Source organism: Danaus plexippus, chromosome 7, assembly GCF_018135715.1.
Source record: "Danaus plexippus chromosome 7, MEX_DaPlex, whole genome shotgun sequence".
Taxonomy (NCBI): Eukaryota; Metazoa; Arthropoda; class Insecta; order Lepidoptera; family Nymphalidae; genus Danaus; species Danaus plexippus.
The window spans coordinates 1,990,925-2,007,556 of NC_083541.1; the positions used below are offsets into that span (position 1 = coordinate 1,990,925).

At 34.3% G+C, this 16,632-nt stretch overlaps 1 protein-coding gene and 1 pseudogene across 11 annotated transcripts in view; both read right to left on the reverse strand.

Moving 5' to 3' along the window:
• Positions 1-854: 854 nt before the first annotated feature.
• The window catches only part of LOC116770994 (uncharacterized protein CG43867), a 165,057-nt gene continuing 149,279 nt past the window's right edge, over positions 855-16,632 (reverse strand). For 8 of the 11 annotated variants that reach the window (XM_061520868.1, XM_032662687.2, XM_061520869.1 and 5 more), the window contains 21 exons: positions 16,269-16,420; positions 15,743-15,868; positions 15,412-15,529; positions 15,060-15,269; positions 14,426-14,615; positions 13,225-13,432; positions 12,738-12,899; positions 12,327-12,464; positions 11,757-11,901; positions 11,323-11,435; positions 10,789-10,959; positions 8,389-8,505; positions 7,762-7,919; positions 7,324-7,501; positions 6,484-6,639; positions 6,114-6,288; positions 5,202-5,364; positions 4,375-4,504; positions 3,860-3,991; positions 3,507-3,587; positions 855-3,241 (listed from right to left, as the gene is read on the reverse strand). In XM_061520868.1, the coding sequence (XP_061376852.1) occupies positions 2,924-3,241; positions 3,507-3,587; positions 3,860-3,991; positions 4,375-4,504; positions 5,202-5,364; positions 6,114-6,288; positions 6,484-6,639; positions 7,324-7,501; positions 7,762-7,919; positions 8,389-8,505; positions 10,789-10,959; positions 11,323-11,435; positions 11,757-11,901; positions 12,327-12,464; positions 12,738-12,899; positions 13,225-13,432; positions 14,426-14,615; positions 15,060-15,269; positions 15,412-15,529; positions 15,743-15,868; positions 16,269-16,420 (3,341 nt within the window). In that variant the 3' untranslated portion in view covers positions 855-2,923. Of the gene's footprint in view, positions 3,242-3,506; positions 3,588-3,859; positions 3,992-4,374; positions 4,505-5,201; positions 5,365-6,113; positions 6,289-6,483; positions 6,640-7,323; positions 7,502-7,761; positions 7,920-8,388; positions 8,506-10,773; positions 10,960-11,322; positions 11,436-11,756; positions 11,902-12,326; positions 12,465-12,737; positions 12,900-13,224; positions 13,433-14,425; positions 14,616-15,059; positions 15,270-15,411; positions 15,530-15,742; positions 15,869-16,268; positions 16,421-16,632 lie in introns of all 11 variants that reach the window. The other 3 variants (XM_061520867.1, XM_032662690.2, XM_032662689.2) reach the window with 3 other exon arrangements.
• On the reverse strand, positions 14,746-14,863 carry LOC116771030 (5S ribosomal RNA; annotated as a pseudogene).

Sequence of the window (16,632 nt, forward strand, 5' to 3'; positions counted from 1 at the left end):
ATGTTGAGCGTGTTTCATTGTCGTCGTGTTGCACGGAAGCGGATAAGGAGCCGCTGTAATCTACCATGTCATAAATTTTAATTGAAAGAAAAGACTGGAAAGTAAACTTTGATTTTCGTGGGAAGAAAGTTGTGTAAACGTTTCTGTGAGTGAAAGGATTGGTGCATACGTCTGATAATTTAACTTACTTGAGGAGCCCCACATAAGAGGTAGTCTATCATTCAGACAATTTTATTTAAACAATCTAGACACGCAATAGTAGTTCCACTATATTCTAGACCTTGTAGACTGTCAAAGCTAACTTTACTAAGCAACAGTTTCTTCAAACTATCATAGCCTTAGACTGCTTTGAGTAAACAAGGTGACCATAGTGTTCAGCGCACTAGCAGAAACTTTTTTTGTAGTTATTGACAGCGGTTATGGCTGTAAGTATAATTTTATAAATATTTGAAATTTTATAAATATATCGCTTAAAATTAAGTGAGATTATGTTCTTAATTCTTTTGGTATTTATTTTATAATTCTTCCTTACGAGGTCCTGGATGAAATGACCTTTGTGATAAAAACTTTTTTTAATATACCATTTGCTTAAAGGTAGGTATGCACGGAGTGCATTTTAGTAATTGGTATTAAGTGCTTATATAAACTTTTTTTTAAACAAAATATAAAGCCCAAATGTTAAATATACATGAAATAAATATCTAGTGATAAAAACTATTTTCGTTTAAACGGTATTTAAGACCTGCGAGATACTAAGCAGTTTTATAATAAAGAATATATAATAAAATGTTGAATAATGAAGAAAGTAACAGATTGAAAATGGAATAAGGATATTTATAAAAAAATACGTTACAATTATTTCATAGTAGATTATTATTATGAATAAATAATAATGTTTCGATAGTACAAGTTTACTGTTGCATAAAAAAAAACAGCCAAAATCAATCATACAAAAATAGGCCTTAATTACATTAGGCTCAGTTTTAGGCCAAAACATCATAGAAAAACCAATTCCTAGTAATCTAACAACAAACTAAATGAAAAAAAAAAACTATTTAATAAATACTTAGTAATAAATTATTATAGATCCTATACAACCTAATTTCGTTTACACTACAATACATAGTACAAAGGAAATCATAGAAAATAGTTTTTATTACAGTAATATCAACAGTTTAATTTTTGTTTTGTGTTATGCAAAAAGTGCAATCAAATATCACCTGCTTATATAATGATGATCACGCGATTTTCGACCGTAACGTACTTAATGTAAAAACCTCCTAGCAATTTAAAGAAAATATACAAATACTCGTAGCTATAGAGGCCATAATCGCGTAAAATCACGTCTGAAGCGAAATTGGTCAAAATATTTATCATTTATGGACAATTGTACCTACAATATATAAAACTACCTCTAATTATTAGCCAGTTCCAGTAAAACTTTACAGTCAGCCCGTCTACTACGAAATACAACGAAGAAGGCATTAATATATACAAAACGAAAATATATTTAGAGTACTTTTTTTATATTTGTACAGTAAATAAGAATATTTGGCATTAACAATCTAGAGGGCCTCATCCGTTGTATTAATCGGTGCGAGACTACAGCGTCCAAATGACATCCCGTTCAAGGTAACTGAATAAATTCATGAAGAATGTTTCGCTATGAACTAACATATCCACGTATATTTACACTAACAGCTAGTAGTTATACTTAATGATATACAAACACCACCTATTATATAACATTCGGCTGCTAATGGTACTGAACGAGCTTCGTTGCTGTTCGTGGTTTCCATTCAGTCAATAAAACTATTAATTTCGTCAGATCTGGAAATACATTATCATTACTATTATTAAATACACGTAATATAATAATTTTAAATGATAAAAATAATAATAATTGTACAATGCTTTATATTATCGATTGGAATTTAGGCCCAAAAAAAATATAATAAAGTGTGAGTACCAAAAATTTTGATAAATTAATAATAAAATAGATATGTATAAAAAAAAAAATACATCGTTATATTATTGTACTATAATAATATATCATTCAATAACAATACATCGAATATCATCATCATATCATAATCATATCATTATTTTATTACGAATACATATTGATAATTATCTAATCATTAATCACTAAGAATCTCGGTACCGGTTATATATAACTAATGCAGTATCTTTGGATAACTACTTCATCTATCGTAATCTATCGCTAGTCGTTTCTACATAGCATTTAATATACCCTGCACATATGTATAAGGAGATAATTAGGTGATATACTACAGGTCACTCGAAATGATTTGAATAACAGATTATATCGAAAAAAATATAAATATCAATTGTAAAAAATAATAATAATAATAATCAATGTGCTTATTAGTTGGAAACATTAAAATATATACATATATATTAATGTTAATTTCAGTTGATATATGATATGAATTACATTTACACTGTAATATATCACGTAATTAAAGTGTAACTACATCAACTTTCGTCTAGACTGCGTTTAGTGAGTAATTCGCACACTCTAAGCACGTCAAGCGTTATAGCGACCTCGTACTAAAATATTATATTATGAGACTCATTAAAATGACTCAATAACACTACAAAATATGAGGTATTTAACTATGTTAACAAGTAATGCGGTCATTTCAAAGGCGCATCTCAAAGATAGCTGTTTTTGTATAGAAGCGTTTTTATATCATAAACCCTTACAGTTTGTCTTAACATATTTTTTTTTAAATCTTGTAGTACAATGGAATTGTAAATTTTAAAGATGTTCGCCTCTTATATATGTTTGTATGAAAGTAATTTATGTGTGAATGCAAAAATGTTGTTTAAAAAAAACGCAACTAAAAACGCCCGTTTGTAGGACGCCTTATGAGGACCGCATTACTTACATCCTAGATCACGCAACATCCACATGTCTCTTCTTATCTCTATGGTCGGGAGTTGATTTCAATATATCTGGTTGTCCGTGTGAGACGCGGTCCACTGAGCTCAGAGTTAGGGTGGCATTCCTGTCTGATAGCGTCATAGTGGTTGCGTGTGAATTGAGGGTGTTATGAGGGTGCTGGGGGTGCGAGGGTGTAGGGTGCGGTAACGTCGCCGGCTTTCGTATGGAGCGATGGCTGTTGTTGCGCGTGAGAGAATTCATTTGCGGCGTCCCTGGCATTGTTGTTCGGACGTTCTTGTAATCAGCTATGAGATGCGTTAGCTCCGCCATCTGGAAATTATTAGAACAAATTACATTAAAAAATATATTATAAATCTCTTTTTGATTTCTTTTCTATAAGAACTTCTCTAATGCGATGAATTTAATATAAAAGGTTATTATGAAATTAATGTTAACTGTGACATTTCTGAGACAAATTTTGAGGCGAGTTCTCCGAATGCTTTGTGACAAATTTAAATAACTTAAACTAAAGTGAAAAGTATGAAGTATTATTACATCGCTTATTATTATAAACAAATAAATATAAAGCACAAACCTTGGGCTTATTGAGACTGATCACCATCTTATGTACTGGAGTGTTGGCGTCTTCCCCGTCTATCAACATCATTAGGTCGTCCTGGAAACATAAAGGGCCGTCCATTAATCACGTGATGTTTTATTTAGCTTTTTTCACCCTCCCTCCCCCTTGGTGATATATAGTGAGGTTTAAGACTACCCCCACCTCCCTTCCTATATAACGAGTATTTCGTAGTAACTACATTCACTGTTAAACAGATGTTTCATTTATGTATGTGTGCTTATCTTGTATTTTAGTGCATATGCATACATACATAAATTTCTGTGTGGCTTGTGTATGTGTGTGTGTTGAGTATGCGTGTGTGTATGTACCTGCAATCCCCCGAACAGTCCAATGGAAGCCAGCGGATATCTCCCCAACACCGCCATAGAGGACAGCTCCAATACAGACACTCCTTCCTCTGACACCACGAGCCACGATAGAGAGAGCTCGGGCTGCTTTATCTGAAGGGGAAATTATTATTACTGTTGTTACATATTGTATAGCGATTGTGAAATAATTCGATTCAAGAAAATAGATTAATCTAAAACTTACTAACTCTCCACTTATACACAAACAGTAAAGTAAAAACTCGCGATTTACGCATAAACTGATAACATATTAAAGGCATGACAATGACAAGACCTTTTCTTAATGTATTTCGATCAGTAATTTTCCTTTTCCATATATTATAGATGTCGGTAAGAAAATCTCAGGAGTAAGTTATGGAGTAATAATTACACTAACAAATATACATATTTCATATCATATAATCACGCAGCTACTTGTATAAACACAAAGGTGACTCAAGGACATTCATACATTTTATAGCATCAGCTAAACTCACCCTTGCTTGGAACAGCGTGGCTCCGAAGAACGGCCATTTTCTGGTACAATTCAGATAGATACGAACACAGTCAGCTGTACTTCGACCTTTTAAAGCGACCCATTTCAAGCGGAGTTTTTCTTCTAGCTCTCTGTGAATAATTTTTTTTTTTAAATATTTTAGAAAAAATCTTAATAATTAATAGTACAAAATGTGTTCAAGCTTATTGCACGTAGTAGTGATTGCATTTAATTTTTAAGTGCACTAAAAAAAACAGACAGAAAACAAATCCTATTTAATTGATTATTGAGTTTATTATCAAACATTGCTTCATGTAGGAAGTTATTTCCTCCTTCTCTCTAATGACACTTTGTTTCAGTTCAAATTAAGAATAATTACACATAATGAAACATATGTTAGTGCACATTTTTATAATAAAAATAATTTAATAAAATTAATAAAGCGGTAATTAAGTTTATTTATGAATAAATATAGAATATAACGTATTTTTTATTTCAAAAGAAACCACCTTCCAGGGACCGAATTCTCTTATCTTCTATCAACATATTTATTAGTACGTTACGCGACGGTGTAATAGCAGGTCGCTCTATAACTTCTAAGTAAAATTGTTCAATCTACACTGATCCGACTCGGCAGGTCCGTGTGAACGAGTTTTTAGGTTCTTTTTAGAATATGTGACTTCTTGTTCAATATAATCGAAGCAATTATTTGTAATGTATTTTAAGAATTAAATTAAGTCATTTTAATGTTGGTTTCATTGCACCCGCCGCCCGTCTAAATCATAATTAGTACTATTTATTTCTACAATAATAACAATATATTAATACCTGAGTTCCTCGTTGTTAAGTCCAGCCCTGTACCGGTAAGGGTAGAACCTCTGTGCCAGCGGCTGGTGATGCTGATGATGATGATCACCAGCGTCCAGCTGGGCCATCAACGCTCCCAGTTCAGCTGCCAGCTCGCGAGACACCGGGAACCTACCCGCTACCACTGAGAACACACCACATACAATTAATATTAACGAACCATATTTTAGAATGTAATATCGGCGAAATTAAAATGATGAAATTGACTAAAGAATTAGAGCCCGCGCACACAGAGAGCGGTCAGAGTTCTGCGTTCTAGTGACCGTGGACCATCCAAGAGTTCCAACGCACACAAGCTGCGTGCCAATTCTCGCGTTCTAGTTTCGTTTGGGTCTTTGCACATGCAACATGTCCCTAGAAAGTTCGTCATCCGATGAAGAATTATTGTTCTTGTAGAGCTCAGCAGCCTATTATTATATTAATATAATTATAAGATTCAGCGTTTTTGTCGCGGTTTTTATAGTCTGTACTACCTAAATCGTATAATAAACTCCTTTCCCTAACTAATTCAATCAACTTTTCCGCGTTTGTAAACTCAGACATCGCGGCGTTCCGGCGTTCCCTCACCCTGTCTTGGCGGGAAAAGAACTCTTGGAAAGCGACATTCCGCTTTGACCGCCGCGGTCAGACCGCCCTCTGTGTGCGTTGTTGTTATAGACTCGGTATATTCTAATGAACGCTGAACGCGGATCTCTGAACTCCTGACCACTCTCTATGTGCGCGGGCTTGTAGTCTTTAAATACAAAAATAGTAAAAAACATCTTGAAACTCCCTTCTTTCATTCATTATACAAGTGGGACCACTTACTTATAACAAGATCTACTCCTAGTTAACGTTTTTCATGATTTATACACAACACATATCCTTACTCACCTTGTTGGTTCACTTGATAGCATAGAAGCAGTCTCTCTTTGTCCGTTTCAGTTCGTACTGAACTCTTAAAGTACAATCTGTTGCGGTACGTCAGTCTAATAACTCGTGAGTTCTCGAACTTTCCCGAGCCCTTTTCCCTCAGAGCCGTCTCCCATTTAGATATAACGTCACACAACTGAAACAATATTTAATAAAAAAATTATCAGTAGGACAGTATCAAAACAATATTCATAAAATTCTTTAATAGCATGGATATTATACAGAATCAATTGATTTATTATAAAATAATAGCTAATAATTTACTTCATAATAGTAAATACATGTTAGAGTTGTACAATTCCTGTCGCTAGATGTCTATAGTGTCACTTACCTTTTTATCGGGTTGTATGTAATGCTCCAGATCTTTCTCTATGGGATCGTCGCTGAATAACGCGAACCCCGAGGCGGAGGACTCGCGGCAGCCGAGCTCGGTACTGAGGGTCGATAGAAACTCCTCTACCGTAGTGGAACCGTCGAAACTTATAACCTAGAACATATATATCATATATTTTAGAATAAAAGACTTCATTACATTTTCTAACAAAATATCCTGCATAGAGATTTTATATAAGGAGGCAGTATGGAAATATGTGGCTTATTAAGGGTATGCAGATAAGTTGTGTGTGATTATGTTAATGAGACGAAAAACCCAGTTGCATGGAAACGATACTTATTTATTATTCAGATGGCATATACATATATAGAAATATGTAGTTATATGTATGTTATATTTTATAGATGGGAAGATACCTATAAATATTTAATTACATCATTTTTTTTTAAGTTGGTAAACGAGCAGACGGCCTACTTGATGGGCAGCAGTGATTGTCGCCCATGGACATCCGCAACATAAATGTTACGGATGCGTTGCTAACCTTAGTTATTTAGGAAAAGGGAATGGTGGAAATAAGGAAATGACAGGAAAAGGTGGGGACAAGGAAAGGGCAACCGGCTCTCTCACTCATCGGACGAAACGCAGTCATTAATGACTATTTCACGCCGATCTTCTATGAGATACTTCCCCGGTCGAGCCAACCCATGTTTGAGCTGTAATTATTTGACCACAGCTAGGCTCTACCGCCTACAATATCTTAAATATATTTACATATACCTATATACACATACATATGTGATAAAGATTATAATGTAAGAAAATATGTATATCCCCTACCTGGTAGGTATTATTCAGCATATGAACAGGTATAGCGTGAGGCAGACAGTGATGATAGGGATTCTTCAGTAATATGGACAGCACCTCCATCCTCGACGGTTTGTCTGTTCGTCCTCCGTTTCTCAAAGTCCTCTCCAACGCACGTGAACAATACGCCGCGTATTTACCGCACTCCGTTCTGAAATTAATGTTTACACATTTAACTTCAATATAGTACAAGTTTCTTCAGTTTACATGAAGATATTTCTTCTAATTTTAACAAATAACAAAATTTTGTTATACATAGAGATTAAATTGTTACTTAAAAAATAAAAACGTATATATATATGTTCCTATACATTGTTTGGAACACGCATGTTAATATAAAACATTTATATATCTCACCTGACTTTGTTCATGTATAATAAATATAAACATTTCAAAACATCGTATACTCACTTAGAATCTGAATGTCTACTCAGGTGTAGCTTCAGATACCACAATAGCCTGTTATTTCTGGGAACAAACAAACTGACAGCCAGGGCTAACAGCTGCCAACCCTGGACGAAGCTATACGTGGGCGGGTTGCTCTTACAATCCACTGATAGTAATGGTGCCTGCAAAATCCACAACTCTCTATATTATAGATATAGCATACAACTGTTTCTATAATGTAGAAATGAACTACAGTTAGAAATAGTTCCTCGAATATATTGTCTGCTTTTCTCATATGATAATATGGAATTGATGTTTATGGGAACATTTCATTGGCTTCTGGATGGGCTGTTACGATACATTCAGGTCCATACAACATGATAAAGGGATTTGGCGTATTCGATGTGAACATTACTTACGATAGATGCACTACCTAATATGACAATGGATGACCTTGTGATGTGTGGCAGAGCGTCTGTGATGCACACATGTATTAAGTTGCTGTTTCAAATGTCGTAGACACTCGACAGTAATATCGTTGTAATTGACACTTGACACTGGATTTTAGTGACGTAGGTCACAGACGTTCGTGATTGGTGCCGCACGTCACAGACACTCGACGTTATTGTCGCCGATCCGACCTGTCGTTACCTGTATCGAACTGGGCGACCCCGCCGAGTTCTGCGGCAGGTCGCTTTTGTTGTCGCTGCCGACTGAGGCGCCCGTGTCGCAAGTGAACAACGACTGCGTGGCGCATAGCAGCAGTTGCTGTACAAATGAAATGTTGGTGGTGGGACACGTTCGTGGGGATTTTATGATTGTATATGCTGATTCATCGGTATGGAAATCCGCGTGTGTTTGTGTTATTTGAGCATGAAGTTTAAGGTAATGAAGTTATATAGTACTTTCATATCGATCCATATAAATTATAATGTGGGTTTACATTAATATCATTATTTAATATTAGAAATGAATATGGGGAATACACATGATAAAACAGCACTACCCTTTTCTTTCTAAACTAATTTCAAATAAGTCTTCTTTTTTATCCTCCCTTTGAAATATTCGACAAAAAATTATAATAAATAAAAATGTATTAAAAATTTTCATTTAACATAAGTTTGAAATAGAGTGTAAAATAAATACGACCTTTTTATGTAACCTTAGCGAGTCGTTAAAATATATAAATGTTATGTCAGAAGATTTAAACTCTTATGAATTAAAACGGAAATAAATTTTATACACAATTTCCAGAAAAATAAAACCTATTTTTAAATATTTATTTACATATCCTAAAATAATTAGTATAATATTTATATAGTTTATGTTTTTGCGTATAAGTTTCATGTTTTATGAATTTTACATAAAACTATTACAAAATGTCCGATCTATTTTCTATGTGTGTAAACCTTGGCCCACTATATGTGTGTATTGTACAATGTGGCGGTAAAATAATGCGTAACTGCATAATGGTAAATATACATAATATATAGTATAAGTACATATAAATTACCTAATTTTTATTTAATTAATTTAATGATATTAAGTGCCAAAGATTGGATTGGTTACTTGGCTTTTGATTCATAAGCCTATTTTCATACTGTTGTGCTAAGATTTTGAAAATGAAACACTCGAAACGCTTCGTATTTGGTTTTCAAACACGTGGTAAGATTGCTGGGTTAATACATAAAGTACAGGTTTCATATTTTTTAGAATCACTCACGATAAGAGAAAGGAAAAAATATAATATTATTTTTTTTTGGCTTAAAAATATCACCATTAGAAAAATATTAATAATACATATGAATAATTTATACTAATTATAGCAAAGCAAGATGAGGTAAACTTTCATTGATTAAATGTGGAAACAAGACATGATGACCGTGTTTATTTTAAAATAAAATACATTATATACATAGATATATAATCAATATATAAACGAAACATATCGGATACTACAACCGTAATATATACTACCATTAGGCAGTTATACATTTTCAACTATATCTTGCTAGGTCTTCACTTACCTTAAATTAAACTAAACACCAATATATAAATAATATGTAAAAATACTTGCAACATCAACCTTTTAATACAAAGGAGATCATAGTGCGGAGGAGCTAGCTATGACAGGTCATGAATGATATATACTCATTCCCTAAAACTATGGGGAGCAAAACATTCCTGGATATAAAATTCAAAAATAAAAAAATAGGGAAAATTTACACCAACATTCCATTTGAAACTGCGACGGAAACAACCGCATTTTTGCGTCATGGCAACATTTATTTATACATAATAAGATTCCAATTTTAGAATATTTTCTTTTGCACAGTTTTTAATTTGTTCGCCATCAATGTTGCCAGAACTTGAAGATCAAGTTGGAATAAAATCCCGTGAAGGTCATCCTTTGTTTTTATATATTCACATAATTTGAAATAAGAAGCCAATAGAAATGTTAACACACACAATTCCAAATTGATCAACCACGTGACATGAAGCCTCTTTACAGCGACACACAAAGCTGTACACTTTAGTTATGGCTTGTTAGTGTATATTTATTAAGGCAAAAAAATAATAATATTCCAAGCTTGTTCGAAATTTAAAATGTGTGCTCTTAAATGTGACATATTTTTTTAAATGCTAACACCAAAAGCTTCAACTGTATTCAGACTAATTAGAGCACAGCTTATGTCTACGTTAGGTGCTTAACTACAACCGTGTACAGATAAGTGATAAGTGATAGGACATATGAGAAAAGCATAAAGCGTATCGCATTGAAGCTTACGGATACGAAGCTCATATTGATTACCCAATAGTAGATATCATACTGTCAATCACCTTAGGAAGTAAAAACAATTTAATAATTCACAGAAACGATAATTACAAGACATTCAATGAATATCATTTGTTCAAAATCGAATGATATATGCAGAAATGACAGTTTTTTTAAATGTCATCTGTGCATTTTTGTTTCTTTTGTTTTTTTATAAACTGCTAGCCGTTATACAAAGCGAAGCGAAGGCCGATACTCACGCGGCGTCTGGTTACCTGCACGCCGTGCTTAGTGTGCGTGCGAGTGCTCTGTTTGCACAGCGCTGAGACCAGCTCGTCCTGGAGCTCGCCGACCTCCAGGCATTGCTGCAACGCGTTCTGAGCCAGCACCACGTGGTAGTCTATACCCGCGTGCTCCACCGCCACAGACATGAATAATTGGACGCACTGAAGTCACACAATACATACATTATACTACTTATTGAAGTTGGCGATAAGAGATATCTCATTTTAGATGGTTCTATGAAAATTAAATAGCTTGCTGTTTTTTTTTTAAATATGGCGACTGATATCTAGAATATTCTAGGCGAATGTAAGAAAATTCCGAATATATATATACGATATTAAAACTACGTATATAATATTGTTATATTTTTTTTGCAAGCATTTCTTACTTAACAGTTGGTAGTTTATATAAAAAAAGGTTTTGAGTTAAAACTGCTTTAAAATTTTCAATATTTAAATTTCAATAAAATTTCAAGTAGTGAAAGTTACTAAAATTGGATTAATTAAATTATAAAAAATACTCACTTTAAATAGTTTTAATGCTTCAGCCTGTAGTGCCTCAGAATTTAGTGAAGTCAGTGGCGATGTAATGTTTTCTTTGGAATATAAAAGCGTCGGATGCCTCCACAGAACGCAATCTTGAAAAATAGTTAATAAAACTTGAATCATTGCAGCACAAAGTCCAAACATAACCATAGAAGGCAAGTAATTATTTATCCTAGAGGTAAATTTATTAAAATTTTCATCTAAATAACTGTTATATAGATATAGTCTTTGCAGTCAACTTCTTCCTCGACTAGGTTTTGCACATTACTTTGACTGGTATAATTGCATTTATAAGTATTTTTTTTAGAAAAAGAACCCGCTATTTTTTCCTGCCTTAACCTTTAGTATGTTTACGAAAAACGTCATATTGAATATATCATTAAATATATAATTATCAAAACAGAACTACACACTGGGATCTCCATCAGTCTCCATCAGTTTCTGTATAAGCTGTTCAAAGTGCGTCCCCTGACTGAGGCCGCCGCCGCTCACCACCGTCAGATGGTATAACCACGAATCCTTGTCTGACTTGCTTTCAAACAACAGGTAAGTGGGGCCCTGGAATGTTTTGAACATAGTATAAAACTATTGCATTGCTATATGTTAAAAATGTTGATAGATATTATAATATATTAATATATATGTGTGTGTAAATGTCAATGATAAATACTTATACAAGATTTTTTTATGAATCGCTGACCACGTGACGAAAACATACAAAAACTTGACTTTAAATCGTGAAACTGGCGTATGGGTAAAGTATATTATTTATGTATAAACTAAGCAAAATGTTCATATATTAGTAAGTTAGTGTGACAATAGTAACGCTAACATGTTGAGTAGTTCTATAAACTATAGTTGTTTGAAAACCAACGACCCAAACAAGCTTAATCCGCTTTTAAAATGTATTCCATTTTTAAATTTAAGTTTCTATACGGTTCATACATGTGCCTATGTGCGTGTGCGTGTATGTGTGTACCAACCCCAGTCAGCTGATGCTGCGGGTATATAGCCACGGTGAGATTCCTTCCGTCATCATTCTTCTCTTCAGAGTCGGAGTCCGACACGTGTTCCACGTCCTCGACACGAGCGTCCCGCATGTTGATCTGGCCAGTGGGATTCTGGAAATATATATAGTAAAAATATTAACATCAAAAATATTATTTAAAATACATAGCTAATAAATCTCAATGGTTGTAACAGTCAAATCTTTTATGGTTAGAGGGTAACACTGAACATATTTAGAACGGGCCAGTTAGAAATATTCCTAAAGAAAACTTTTTGGAATTTTCAATTTTAGAACTCTTTGGAAACCTAATATAGTATATGGCATTAATTTCTCATTTGTTTTCCATATAAATTCGACAAATGTAATGAGCTATTTGATAGCTAACCTGATCGCCTGGTGACTTAAAGTACAGGAACATTTTCCCCAACAGGACGCACCAACTCTTCTTGGCGTGTCCGTTCTTAACTTTAGTCAGCCAGCCTTGTATGGTCGGCTTATTGTCTTCTTTGCTCAATAATAACTTGGTCGCATTGCGTCTTTGGACATTCTGTTGTAACAGAAAATTTAATTTTGTAAAAATACAATCGTATTTTATATTTTTTATATAAAAATAGTTCTTTTACATTTTTTATTTCTTAATTTAAAGTTCAGTTGAGTATCCATAAAAATCCTTTTTAGATTTAATTTATTAATTATTAAGGGTAAATTATCTCGTATGAGTTCTTTCCTTAACGTTTTTCATCAGCAATCTCGTTACAATACATGTTTTGTAGATTATTTCTGTTGATAGCGTGCTCATATGGTGTTAACTATATTGTATTCTTTGTAACCAATTACAAGCAATGATAGACCTATAGATGTAATTTTTTAACCTGTAGAACCCTTATCCAATCCTCCATAGTAGCGATGCTGTCCGCCGTGAGGTAGTAGGTTCGACTTCCGGTGAATATCTCGAAGGTTGCGCCACCGTCGTTCCTTGATATCTTACAGGCCTCGCCGAGTCCGATCTGACCCTGCGGCTTCCGAGTCACGTCGGAGGCCGACTTCCAGTAGGACAATGTACCGTTCTTAAGGACGAACCTGTCATGTTTTTATTTCACACATGTAGATGTTAATGATGTGTTAGGGAAATATACGGCAGACTATATTGTTAAAGCCATATAAATATACATCGAAATGTGGTGTGTTATCGAAATATTATATTACTCAAACATTATAGAATATGTTTCAAAAAAAATTAAGTGAAATTAAAGGCTTGTAAGGATAGTTATCCACGCGATAGATTTTTATTAATCAGGCAGAAAGGGTATAATGTATCCAGCACTTATGGGAGTATTCATTTAGATAAAACTAATATTTTCGGAACACGACGCGTTTTTTACTATTTTAAAATCTAAATACTCTCGACGTTTCCGTTACTTTGCAGATACAGTGACCGCGGGCGGACGAGATGGAAAAAAATCAGATAGGGTGTCCTTTGGCACGCACTAGATATTCATACATTGAGATGCGAGTACATTAAAATAGTTGAAGAGTGTTTTTATTCAACGTCTAAAAATCGTTTACTGTATCGTTTAATACAGCCTTGTAACTGATAAGTTTATTTTAGGATTTAATTAAGTTTGTACTATTCACTACTGGGCATCCATTTAATATTAGTCAAGAAAATTTAAATATATTTTAAATTTTTAACCTAACTAACCCGTGGAATCAGCTTAGGGAGATAGAAAGTATAATTGATAATAATTGATAATGATAATAAATCAGATAAATCTTCTTTAGCCGATAATCTCATTATATATATATAAATATATTATAACCTATCTAGGTAAACTCGCATATTCATTATGCACTGTATTGTATCTTCACTAGAATTATTTTATTGATATGGCACTGCCTGACAAAAACGGTTTCACATAAACGAATGCCAGGTTTAATTAATATACGAGGTGGATAAGATACAACCATAGGTGAACACTTGTACGTGATCAGTATAAGAGCTTAATAAAGTATTTCTCTTTATGATATGGCCGAGTTCAGTTGCGAGTCCCGGTCACTCGTGAGTGTCATTACCATCTCTTTCTCCAAGTCTTCAGCTTTCCCCCCAGCTTGGCGAGGTGTCCGCTCTTTTCCAGGGCGTCATGTCTCCGTGGCGAGTCCCGGGCTGCCCCGCTCCCCGCTGGGACTCCGCTCGCCCCCTCGCAGGACACCGCATCAGGCGGGATCGCGTAGTCATCCGACATACCGGATTCGAATGACGTGTCTGTGGAATAGGGATTTAAAAAAAATCACGTAACTGAGTTTTCTCCTGCGGGGCGGGACGGAGAACGGGCGATAGGTTTTTTTTTTAACTGTAGCTGTTAGGCTTCATGGCTTTGACAACGTCACCGGGAGGGAGAAGTCGCGCGGCGTTCCCAGGCGGTCACCCATCCAAGTACTGACCGCGCCCGACGTTGTTTAACATGATGCTCGGACGAGAACCGGTGTATTCAACGTGGTATGGACGTTGACAGATCGATAGGCGCTTTTTTATCGAAACTCAATAAGAGTATAAAATTAAGATAAAAAATGTATTAATGTCAATAATAACAATCATAACATGTTTGCGTTATGATCGTAATTAGTTAAGTAAATAGTAAAATTCATCACACATTATACACAAGTAAAGAACATACAAACTTAACTTAAAAGCTTAACATTAACTTACCTCTAGTTTTGCTCTGCTTGCTGGGTGAGCCGCTGCTAGATCTTTTGGCTGGACTCAAACTGGAGCTGGTTTTGACGCTTTTGGATGGACTGCTAGCGCTTAGACTCGTGTCCGAAGAACTACATTGGCCATTGTTTAAAGCGGATGTCTGTTGTATAGACGCTGGCAGAACACTCGTCAGATTGATATTGTTAATAGTAGACGGCTGGCCTGGAATAATAATTTATTTATAAACGAGTATATCCCAATAAAACCTAGCTAAATTAAAGAAGTCTTTTTTTAGATTTGGACCTCGAACTTCAGATGCTATATTAATAGAACTGCAGATGATGTACATGAATATCAAGTGTACCATAAACGGGATTGTGATGTGGCGTGTTGTGTACTGTGACTCCCATAGACTCTTCACCGTCACTGGAATCATCGGAGGAATCTCCCGTGAACGGCATTGAACGGATCTGACTAGCGCGCTGGAAATTAAAAACAAAATATACTTTAATAATATCTGTTTTTCACATACACATTTAATATAGGGATTTCTATCTTATTAAGTATCATTTAAATCGTATGCACAAATAATTCTACTTAACCCTACAAATGTGCATGTAAATATATACATACTTATATATATATATATATATATATATACTTATTGATATAGAAACAGCAAATTTGAAGCTCACCCCTTTGACAGTAGCATAAACTGGAACTGATATATCCTGATAGCTGGTGGATTCATGCACAGCTCGAGTACAGGGAGGGGGGCTGAGTTCCTCTTCCACAGACTGTTGGAGGCCATCATCAGCAACCTGAAAACGTATAAAGAGGGTTTATATATAATACTAATATATAGATACTGTTTGACACACCTCACTAAGGGTGAATAATAAGTAAAATGATGGTTAACACATTTGTATGCAATGAAACTTGTATAGCCATAGTTGCAACTAAATTAGTTATAGAATAATTATTATATCATATTTTCTATACATTATTGTGACAAATATCCTTATGTGTTTTAATAGTGTAAATATATTTATGAAAATTGAAGTAAACCAGAGAAGAAAAATTATACATAAAGTAGTGTATATGTGAAAACTGTCAGAACAGAAATAATATTTATAAATGAATACTCGCGAAAATCTTAGATCTCAATAATATTTATAGTCAAGTATTTAAATGCACCTGATATATAAGTTTTATATGTACCTGATATATCTTGGCTTCCCAGCTAGGAAATCTGTGTAGGGGCGGAGTCGGCGGGCGAGGTTGCTCTGAAGATGAACTGTCACCAGTAGACGACCCTCCACGGCTATTGCCTTGAACTACCACATTCACGCCCTGCCATGCCGGAGTACGTTCTGAAACATAAAATTAATGTCCTATAATAATATATATAATGTCAAAAATGGCTTGGACAATATCATTAACTATTATACTCATTATAAGGGTTGTAAATGAATGACAGTCTTAAGATAAATCCATGCATTTTTAAGACACCAACAATTATAAGCATATTGTTGGAGAAAATTTTTTTAATATACATATATTAATGTGATATTTTTGGCTTATA